The 10,660-nt window shown below is 50.5% G+C and overlaps 1 protein-coding gene across 7 annotated transcripts in view; it reads left to right on the forward strand.

Annotated features, from left to right (window-relative positions):
* The window catches only part of ttc16 (tetratricopeptide repeat domain 16), a 34,807-nt gene extending 24,564 nt beyond the window's left edge, over positions 1 to 10,243 (forward strand). For all 7 annotated transcript variants that reach the window (XM_086205724.1, XM_086205723.1, XM_086205725.1 and 4 more), the window contains 14 exons: positions 501 to 646; positions 1,546 to 1,669; positions 1,811 to 1,891; positions 2,070 to 2,245; positions 2,805 to 3,111; positions 3,838 to 4,201; positions 4,796 to 4,899; positions 5,113 to 5,239; positions 5,467 to 5,680; positions 6,130 to 6,285; positions 6,815 to 6,985; positions 7,169 to 7,345; positions 7,978 to 8,122; positions 8,904 to 10,243. In XM_086205724.1, the coding sequence (XP_086061850.1) occupies positions 501 to 646; positions 1,546 to 1,669; positions 1,811 to 1,891; positions 2,070 to 2,245; positions 2,805 to 3,111; positions 3,838 to 4,201; positions 4,796 to 4,899; positions 5,113 to 5,239; positions 5,467 to 5,680; positions 6,130 to 6,285; positions 6,815 to 6,985; positions 7,169 to 7,345; positions 7,978 to 8,122; positions 8,904 to 9,031 (2,420 nt within the window). In that variant the 3' untranslated portion in view covers positions 9,032 to 10,243. The remainder of the gene's footprint in view (positions 1 to 500; positions 647 to 1,545; positions 1,670 to 1,810; positions 1,892 to 2,069; positions 2,246 to 2,804; positions 3,112 to 3,837; positions 4,202 to 4,795; positions 4,900 to 5,112; positions 5,240 to 5,466; positions 5,681 to 6,129; positions 6,286 to 6,814; positions 6,986 to 7,168; positions 7,346 to 7,977; positions 8,123 to 8,903) is intronic.
* The last annotated feature ends 417 nt before the right edge of the window (positions 10,244 to 10,660 follow it).

Below are 10,660 nucleotides of genomic sequence, written 5' to 3' on the forward strand. Positions count from 1 at the left end.
AATAGAACAGAGGGGGTGGAGGTCTTTGCCTGTGCTGCCTCCCCCCCAGTAGTTTTTTAGCCGTCGTTTTTTTTATATTTGAAGGGAATGCTGGGTAATACAGTGAATCAGTTTAATGCTGTTGGCGCCCTGGATTGGCCACGGATAGAAAATTCCCAAGCTTCAACCTGTTCCCTAATTTAGTTTTTTGAGGCGAGGGAGTAATGAGAACATGCTCCCATGCTTTGATTAATTTGTGGGAACAAGTTATGACTCATAGACCCAAATTAATTAAATTTGGGAATGACCTATCTTGTGGCCTCAGAACAACTAAATTAAGGGAATATTTTTCCTTGTTGGCCTCTCCAGGGCTCCGTAGCTTCATGCTCTTATGGAAGGTTAATTCAATGAACCTCAAAGACAGAAGTCACACGACCGCCGTTTGCAATTAGTTCTTATTTTGAGAGTTGGGGGGAGATGAGATGCTGACCTTTGACCTGTACTGTGCTGTACACCTCCAGACGACTACGTCCACATCTCTAGTAACCCTTGTGACCTCCACTGCACCACCACCGACGGCCAGAGGCAGCTGATGGTGACGGCACGAGATGGCACCTCCTGCAAGTACAGCAGCTACCGTGGCGTCTGCGTGGACGGTAAGTGTGAGGTGAGTCCAGCTTCTTATCTCTTCGGTAAACATCGACATGATCACATGACTTCTACGTGACAGTTCCATTCTACTGTGGTGTCAGTTTAACCGACCAATGGCAGCCCTGCACTTGTTCCCAAGCCCCTCCCTCACTGTAACTGTTGCACTGTAACTGTCACTCAACACGTGTCCTGCATGGACTCAAATGTGGCTGCGCACGGACGGCCAAGCACGAGTCAGCCGGTGCAGCCAGACCCCCGTTTCATCCCAGACGCTGTACAGGCCGCATTCTCTGCATGTTTGGCAGCAGCGACCGCTGCGAGCAGCTGTTAATGAAGTTGAACCAAACATCTCAGAGGACACGTGTCACTCAGAGCACGCACACACACACACACACACACACACACACACACACAAATATAAAGACCTAACTACACTCACTGTTGTTGTTTAAGTGCAGTAAATATCATGTTTTATGTTCTGTAGTTCTATAAGTTTTACTTCATATCTATGGAATATTTGGTCCACAGTCATTTCTCATTTTATTGACATTTTTTTATTTTGATTCCGCCGTGAGAGTCGGGTGGTTTCATTCACCTGCGTCAGGACAACACCTTCAACTTCCTTGTTGTAAAAAAAGCAAACGAACTCCTGACGTTCTAATCTGAAACGTCTGACTAAAAAATGTCTCCTTCCAAATTAATCAGTCAGGTTCTGTCTTGTCACTTCATTGTTGGGCTTTTTTCACAAGCTGTTAAATCCATCAGGTTTTTTCCATATCATGTGAGCAAGGGACTCCAAATCAGACTGGAAATATAGGACACATTGCATTGTGTGTGTGTGTGTGTGTGTGTGTGTGTGTGTGTGTGTGTGTGTGTGTGTGTGTGTGTGTGTGTTCTTCCTTTTTTTCGGCTCAGCCTATTGGATGTGATGGAGTGCTCTTCTCCTCCAACACCCTGGATAAATGCGGGGTCTGCCAGGGGGACGGCAGCAGCTGCAGCAGGGTCACCGGAAACTTCCGCCGCGTCTCTACGACTCTGGGTGAGTCTCTGGGTTCACCAGCCGTGAACTCTTCTGGTTACTGCCAGTTTGAAAAAGAACACAAACTGGAAAGCACCATGTAAATGTAAAAGAATGAGGACTGCATGTGACGCTGACCGTTTCCTGCCTCTTGCCACCAAGGTTACTCCTTCATCACTCAAATCCCTGAAGGCTCATGGGACATCCAGATCATTGAGAGGAAGAAATCTGCTGATGTTCTAGGTGGGTAACAGAAGCTGATGATCTTCCAGGTTGAGTTCATCAAGATCATCTTCACCAATGAACCCTCTGATGATGCTGGAAGCCTGGATGCTAGTCTGGTGTTTACTGATGGGTCTGAAGTAGACCTGAACCTTCAACATCCACCAGTCTGGAATTTACTGTCGGTCTCGTTCCCCAGCCGTCACTGACCAGGCCGGTAACTTCTTCTTCAACGGCGCCTACAAGGTGGATACTCCCCAGAACTTCCATGTTGCAGGCACGGTCTTCAAGTACCGCCGCCCCATGGATGTGTACGAGACCGGGATTGAATACATCGTGGCCAAAGGACCCATAGACCAGGCCATCAATATTCTGGTATGACCCTCCTTCGTTTGCTGCCTCTGGACACGCAGGATGAAAATGTTCCTCAGCGATGAAAGTAAAGGTTTTCCTTGAATGGTGTCATTTTACGTTTGTCTGCTTGAGCCTGAGGTCCCGCAGACGAGTCATGGCTGAGAGCTCTGTTCCGTGTTGTCACTGAGATGTTATCCTTGCCGGCTCATTTTAGGACCAGAGGGCCAGGAGTTTAGGCTCCGGGCGGTAAAGGTCATAAGGTCATGCTCATTAAAACTGCTGACTCATGAACTAGTGTAGTTCTGAGTGTGCTCACATGTTTCGTCACATCAAGATGCTCGTGGATGGAGGTGAGGTGTGTCATGGCCGTTTATCTGCTAAAGACATCATGGAGAATCTGAGTCTGGACTGAGGACAGCGTTGGTGTTATAGACACACAGCCCACACATGTCCGAGACTGGACCTGGTCTTGATGTGACCAGAACGGACTCAACCAGAGATGAAATGTAATTTTCACCACATGGATGGACACGAATTCTGGATTTATGTCTTTGCGTGTATGAACCGTCTCACATTTCAGGTGTGGAACCAGAACGGTCGAACGCCTTACATCACCTACGAGTACACTGTCCTCCGAGACTCCCTGCCCCCCGTCCCACCTCCTCCTGTCTACACTGGATCTGACACCTCAGCTGGCGAGATCTCTGTGGAAATGGGCGTTCTGCTGGCACCCAACAGCAGCCTCTATGACCAGATGTCCCCTCCTGAGGGTCTGTTGGAGCCGGGAGGTGGCGAGGGCCAGAAGGGCCAAGAGACGAATGAGGTGTACGAGGAGACGGCAGCCATCGATTGCGACCAGGACGGACCAGCTGTCTCCAAATTTACAGGTAGTGACCACCTGTATCTTTTCATGCCTGACCAAAACAACGCGAGGTTACTTTCATGTGCGACAGTCAGAGCAGCCCCCAAAAACCAGAGAAGGTTTAGATGTTCTGACGGAACCTGTGACATAAACCCAAGAGAGACATGGAACGCTGAAAGGAAGCGGTCAGAAATCAAAGTCAGTGACTGTGTGTGTGTGTGTGTGTGTGTGTGTGTGTGTGTGTGTGTGTGTGTGTGTGTGCAAGAGAGAGAGAGAGAGAGAGAGAGAGAGAGAGAGAGGTATGGCCCCTCGCAGCGCTGCATTATTCATGTTACAGCCACACGAAGAGGATCAGGAGCAGATAAAAAATTCAGAGTTTTGTGGTATAGTGGCCTTTTAAAATGGCGGCATCAGAAACATGTGCAGTAATGGCCTCGCTCAGCTGAGTGCTGACAGAGGCGGGGGGGGGTGAGAGGAGATGGGGAGGTGGTTGAAAGGTTCTGTTTCTGCACAGGTCTTTGTGTTTCTGTGTTTCTGGCTCTGGACAGCAGGTCACCTCTTCAGATGGAACTTCTCCCACTGACAGTTCAGCCCAGGAGAGGGAAGCTCCTCCTGAAGCTTGAATCCGATCCATTTGTTGGATTCTAACGTTCAACCCAGCAGCAGCAATTAAATATCAAGCATGTAGATGACTGTCAAACCCCAGGTACAGATTTACTGATCTGTGCTGACTTCTGTCCTCATCCATCAGACAGAAACAGCAGCCGTGCAGGAGGCACAGCCCTCCCAGACCCTGTTGGCGGGCCCCTGGATGCAGGACCCGACTCCCCAAACCTCATCTGGAGGGTCCTGCTGGACGGACGGATTAACCCCGACGAGCTGTTCATCAACATGTCGACCAATCAACTGCTGACGGAGGGAGGCGCTCTGTTTTCGCCAGAGGGGGGGATGGCCGAGGGGGACCTGAGTGACCTGGAACCAGATGGGCCCTTTGGTCTGAATGAGACCATGGAGTTCACTCTGGGTCGCAAACACAACGAGACGGGGGACGGAGGCTACCTGAACAGAACCATACAGGGTGGAGGGAGGACGTTCAGCCGCTCCAACAGAACCAGGTACTCAAGTACTAGTGGACAGATGGGTGGATGAACAGGCTGGAGGACAGACAGGTTGATAGGGGACAGACAAGTGGCTGGAGGACAGACAGGTTGAGAGGGGACAGACAGGTTGATAGGGGACAGACAGGTGGTTGGAGGACATTTCTGCCTTCATTTTATTTTTAACTCCTCTTCACTTTGCTGCTTGTATCCAAGCACAACTTCAGCAGCTCTGAAGCATTAAAACAGGAAAACACACACACACACACACACGTGCACACACACACACGTGCGCACACACACGTGTGCACACACACACGTGCGCACACACACACACACACACACACACAGACTTTGATTTCTGACCTCTTCCTTTCAGCGTTCCATGTCTCTCTTGGGTTTTTGTCACAGGTTCCGTCAGAACAGCTAAACCTTCTCTGGGTTTGGGGGCTGCTCTGACTGTCGCACATGAAAGTCGCCCAGCGCTCGTGTGCGTGACTTTGTGGTGATGAGATGAACAAACTGCTGGGTTGCAGGTTGACTCATTGTGTGTGTGTTTGTGTGTGTGTGTGTGTGTGTGTGTGTGTGTGTGTGTGTGTGTGTGTGTGACAGGGGAAATCAGAGGCTCTACCAGAAGAACCTGAAGCTGAGTCCTGCTGACATGTACCGCTGGAAACTTTCCTCTCAGGAACCCTGCAGTATGACCTGTTCTATAGGTACGCACACACACACACACACACGCACGCACACACACACACACACACACACACACACACACACACACACACACACACACACACACACACACACAGCGTCAGGTATCATTTGTATGTCTTGATCAGAATGATGTGTTCGGCCACCAGATCAGAAATGGGCGTGGTTTGTACCTGAGCTGCAGCTTTGTTGTGTGGCTCCTCCTCTTCTTCCAGGTGTGTCTAAGTCCTTCGTCACATGTATTCGTTATGACGGCATCGAGGTGCACGACATGTACTGTGACGCTCTGACCAGACCAGAACCGGTCCATGACTTCTGTATTGGGAGAGAATGTCAGCCCAGGTACCCCCGGCACAACACAGATGCAGGTTTCCCTCAGCGAGTTGTGCTCATCCATTTGTAGAATTTCACTAAAGGTTACATCAACCTCTTAAATAAGAACCTCAGTTGACACAGGTTCATGTCTGACGTGGCCAAGTCACCTGATTTCCTGCAGATTTGAGAACTCGAGGCCCTCGTGGCTCCAGGAACAGCGTCAGAACCTAACTGGGTGTGAACTGGTCCGTCAGGTGGGAGGCGAGCAGCTGGAGCGAGTGCTCTAGGACCTGTGGCGAGGGTTTCCAGTTTCGTCAGGTTCGCTGTTGGAAGATGCTCTCGCCAGGCCTGGACAGCTCCGTCTACAGCGACCTTTGCACCATGGCCGACCTGGAGAGACCCGTGGAGCGACGGGCCTGCAAGAGCCCCGCCTGCGGCCCCCAGTGGGAGGTGGCCGAGTGGACTGAGGTAACAGACGCGGGTCGTGAAGGTTTCCTCTGCTGCGTCGTTGAAATAGTTGCAGTTTCCGTGGGCGACAACCTGAGTACCGATCCTGTTGTCATGACAACAGTCACTCCAGTTGCTTCTGGAACGTTCCGTCATGTACACAGAGTATCTAGAAGTGTGTTGGTTCACCTCCACTGAGAGTGACCTTTGACCACCAGAACCCTTTCAGTTCATCCTTGAGTCCCCGTGGACGTCTGTGGCAGATCAGTTCCCTGACAGTGTGTCAGGGAAAAGAGGAAGATCCAGATACACACACACACACACACAAACACACGCACACGTGCGCGCGCACACACATACGCACGCACACACATCCACTGTGTCATGTTGCTCATGTGGTTGTTGGTGTGTTTGATATCAGAAGTTTGAAAGGTGTATGTGTGTGTGTGTGTGTCTCCTACCCCCCCCAGTGTCCTGCTAAGTGTGGCCGACGAGCCCAGGTGACCCGTGATGTCCGCTGCTCTGATGAAATGAGACCATGTGACCCGATGACCAAACCACCGAGTGTCAAAAACTGTACCGGTCCGCCCTGCGAACGCCACTGGACTGTGTCTGAATGGGGGCCTGTGAGTCGCCTCTCATGAATGGACTCATTCTATTATCTTTCACGTGATGAATCAGTCAATGGCAGATAAAGGAGGCGGACCTTTCCAAAGGACGCCACGAGAGACTGGAGACACCGATGAATGAGGCCTGACAGCTCTGCTGTTTGCTCCCTCGCCTGTTCTGAAGCTGCAAACAGCTCCAACAGAGCAGCGCAGGGATGAGGTCACTTTGTAGTCCACCAGGAAGTGGTCATGTCAGGGATGAGGTCATTTTGTAGTCCATCAGGAAGTGAATTGAAGTGAACTTTCTCTCCAGCTTGTGGTAACCACAGATCTAATCTACGGGTTTTTGGACTCGTGACCGTGGCGTCTGCAGGTTTGCCGCTCTGCCTCAGAGATTTCTGGAGGTCTTCTATAAATCAGGTGTTGTGAGTAACTCACTAGGATGTGAGGTGACCTGATGTGACCTCTTTAATGTACATCTCTGGCAAAAGTGTGAAGGAGGTAGGGAAGAAACATGCATGGTGACCTTTGACCCTCGCTGTTGCAGTGCTCGGGGTCTTGCGGTCAGGGGAAGATGGTGCGTCATGTGTACTGTAAGGCTCCGGAAGGCCGCGTGGTCCCTGAGAACCAGTGCTCTGTGGAGGACAAGCCGCTGGCCATCCACCCGTGTGGGGAGAGAGACTGTGCTCCCCACTGGCTGAGCCAGGACTGGGACAGGGTGAGGCCCCTCCCCGCCACCACAGTCATGCTTTTATCTCATTACCAACCCTGTTCAAATAATTAGCCGACCAGTTGAGGGTTGCCTCGTCGTGCCCTGAACCCCCAGGTTGACTCTAAATCACTCCAGGAACTGTCAGTTATTGCAGTCCTGTACGAGCTCTGAGTGTGTCTCCGTCTGTAGTGCAACACAACCTGCGGCCGCGGCATGAAGCGGAGGATCGTCCTGTGTGTCGGTATCAGCGTGGGAAAGTTCCAGGTCTTTGACGAGGAGGCCTGCAGCCTCAGCGAGAAGCCTGACGACGAGAACACCTGCTTTGAGAGGCCGTGTTTCAAATGGTACACGACGCCCTGGTCCGAGGTGAGCCCCCCCCTCCGCCAATCAATCAGTCAATGTAATACAAGTAATTTACATACATACAAAGAAAGGGGGCGGCCCGGTGGAGCAGGGTCCTCACTGTGGCCCCCCAGCAAGAAGGTTGTGGGTGGAGCCCCGGCTGCAGCACGGGGTCTTTCTGGGTGAGTCTCCATGTTCTCCCTGTTCCTGCTGGGTTCTCTCTGGTACTCCAGCTTCCTCCACAGTCCAAAGACATTGGATGGATGGATGGATGGATGGATGGACAAAAAAAACAAACAGTGAAAACTGAACCGTCCCAGTCCCCCCTCTCATGTCCCAGGCTACAGGAAACACTTGAGGCAGGAAGAACCATAACATAAAAGTAATAATGATCATAATACGTGGAAAGTTGGAAATGAATTAAAGAGATTAAAATCAGAAGTAATTATCAAAAAGTCCTTAGTATATTTTTTTATAATTCGAGTCAAACAAGTAACAAAGAGAGAAAAATGACAAAACAATGAATTCTGCTTCAAAGTGTTGCTTCCTTCCCTTCTTCCACGCACGTCTTCACGCGTCTGCGTGGACACGCGAGGACGTGCGAGGTGCGGAGGTCCTCATCATCAGGAGTTTGTAATGAGTTCTTGTGTCTTCAGTGCACGAAGACGTGTGGCGTTGGCGTGAGGATGAGGGACGTCAAGTGTTACCAGGACCGGGAGCTGGTCAGGGGCTGCGACCCTCTCACCAAGCCAGTGGCCAAACAGACGTGCACTCTGCAGCCGTGCCCCACCGAGCCCCCAGGTACTAGCACACCTCGTTACCATGACAACAGTTAGTCAGATCTCTTACACCTACAGCTCTCAATCTGTCCAGATAATCCGGATCAACCTCTCATGGTACAGGGACAAAACTCCTGGTCTCTCCTTATTCAGAGCAATACTGACCAGCAGGAGGAGTGATGTCATGCAGGTTCACAGGTGGTGTGGAGAGCAAAAGAGGCAGAGCCTCAGAATCCAGCTGATGTCACCTGATTCGTAGCTTTTGAGTTCATCTGTGTTCGTTTGTTAGCAGACGTCCCTCAGGTCCATTCTCACCTGACAGGTAAAAGCAGAAGAAGATGCTACCAGTAACACGAGTCGACGTCATTCAGCACCTGAAGGAGTTCGTTAAACACCTCGAGGAAAACACAGAAACCTTCAGAACCAGACCAGAAGCTACAGCCCTCTTCTGGAGAGTGGCTAGTTAGCTTAGCACAATGAGTGGTAGTGGGTGGGAAGTGTTAGCGTAGCTGCGTCTCTGCCTGCATTAATATCAGGAGGGTTGTGTGTAACCTTGGTGATGAACACCAGTTTAACATGAGGAGACGTTGTAGTGGTAGAATCAGACACGTAGCCGGAACTACTTTCCTGACTGGGAGCAGTGATTTGACGCAGCACCTCCAAAGCTCCATTGGAACTTGGGTCAACAGAACCAACCCTTTGTTGAGGACTAGAAGAGCGAGTTGTCCTGTGTTTATCTTCTGCAAACGGCAGCTCTCTGAGTCTGATCTCTTTCCTCCTCGCTGACTTTGACTGCATCCTAGATGAGAGCTGTCAGGACCGGCCTTCCACCAACTGCTTGCTGGCGCTGAAGGTCAACCTGTGCAGCCACTGGTACTACAGTAAGGCCTGCTGCCACTCCTGCCGTGCTGTACGACCGCCACCATCTTAGTCCAGGACGCCACAGTCTGTCTCCACCCGCGACTCCACCGTGCTGTAGTTACTGTGAATCTAGAAGAAGCTGACAGACAGAGTTGAGAACGTTTACACTCTCTAGTCCTCCAGAACTGGCCCAGGTACTCAGTGCTCACGTGTACCCCCCCCCCCCCCCCCACACACACACACACACACCTGGGAACATTCGTCCTGGTGGTGCAGCGAAGCAGCAACTTCATTTCTTACTGTTGATTTCTTCATTTCTTTTCTGGTGATGTGTTTCGTGGTAGTAATAGATGATGACCTCATCAGCGCATCTGTCAATCACAGGAGATGATGTCACCAACACGATGCTACATGGAGACACATTTTCTCCCCCTTCAAGAATAAACTGTTGTTCAGGCTCCTGAATCAGTTTCTGACCATCACATTTCCCTAATATATGAGCTAACAGGCACCTGCCACGCGAGCACGCTGTCTGAGAAGCACCGCCGCCGGGACTCCGCCCACCTCAGCTGTGTATGATACTAGCCCTAGGAGGCCTAAACTTACTAGCTCATAACTTTGGGGCGGAGGTGTGGTGCTCCTCAGCAGCCTGCCGACACGGTGACCAGGTGACCTGTTCTCGCATCTTGATCAGCTGCTTGTTCTGGTGGACCGCCGTCCTCTAACCACGTGGAGTTGGAGACTACATGGTGCGAGGGTGGAGCAGACGGCCATCATCCGGGCGCAGCTCGCTCTCATTGTCGCTGCAATGAAAAGATCTATTAAATTATTTCTCAATGGCATTTACTGCATGACTAGAATATTTAAAAGTATTATTTAATTTTGTCTCAGTTTGTGTCTGGCATGGCCCAACAGGAAGTAAAAAGTTTATTTGTCCATTCCACCCCCTGCTGTTTGGCGCCGTGCCGGCACGCCTGCAGATTACAGAACCCTATTTATTAGTCATAGCACATTTTCATTTATCGTGACGCTCCTGATGCCAGCCGATGGTTACTCATCGGGTCAACTGATGCCAGTCTCGGTCTGTGCGTGACAGCGGAGGCTGTCCCAAACACAGATGGAAAGATTCCTGACACTTGAAGTATGGCTGAAGTGTATTCAGACGTGTACATGTATGTCTCCTCTTACTGTGTACTGTGTTTTTATATAACTGATACCTCTTTGTACAAAACGTATGTATGGAGATTGTGTATTGTTGGTAATAAACTGAACTCCTTATGGTACAAACTCATTTGGCCTCTGTTGTTCCGTGTATCTGTACATCGAGTGAGAGGATGAAATATTAAAGTAATACTTCACCCAGAAAGGAGTTTTACCTCTCAAGTACTCACTAAAGAGTCTTGAGCTCACTGAGGTGTTTTATCACTTCTTAGTGACTCCAGAGTGCAGGAAAATCTGTCCATGTATAAGTAGGCTGATGCTAATGGGGACTGACTGACTTTTACCACAAAAGTAGAAAGACGCTTGATGTCAATAAAAGAGGAGTGGAGAGAGAAGAGGTGGAGCGAGAGAGAAGAGGTGGAGCGAGAGAGAAGAGGTGGAGCGGGAGAAGAGGTGGAGCGAGAGAGAAGAGGTGGAGCGGAGAGAGAAGAGGTGGAGCGGAGAGAAGAGGTGGAGCGAGAGAGAAGAGGTGGAGCGA

Source organism: Aulostomus chinensis, chromosome 6 (assembly GCF_037954235.1).
Source record: "Aulostomus chinensis isolate RoL2024-O1b breed Wild chromosome 6, RoL_Achi_v1.0, whole genome shotgun sequence".
Taxonomy (NCBI): domain Eukaryota; kingdom Metazoa; phylum Chordata; class Actinopteri; order Syngnathiformes; family Aulostomidae; genus Aulostomus; species Aulostomus chinensis.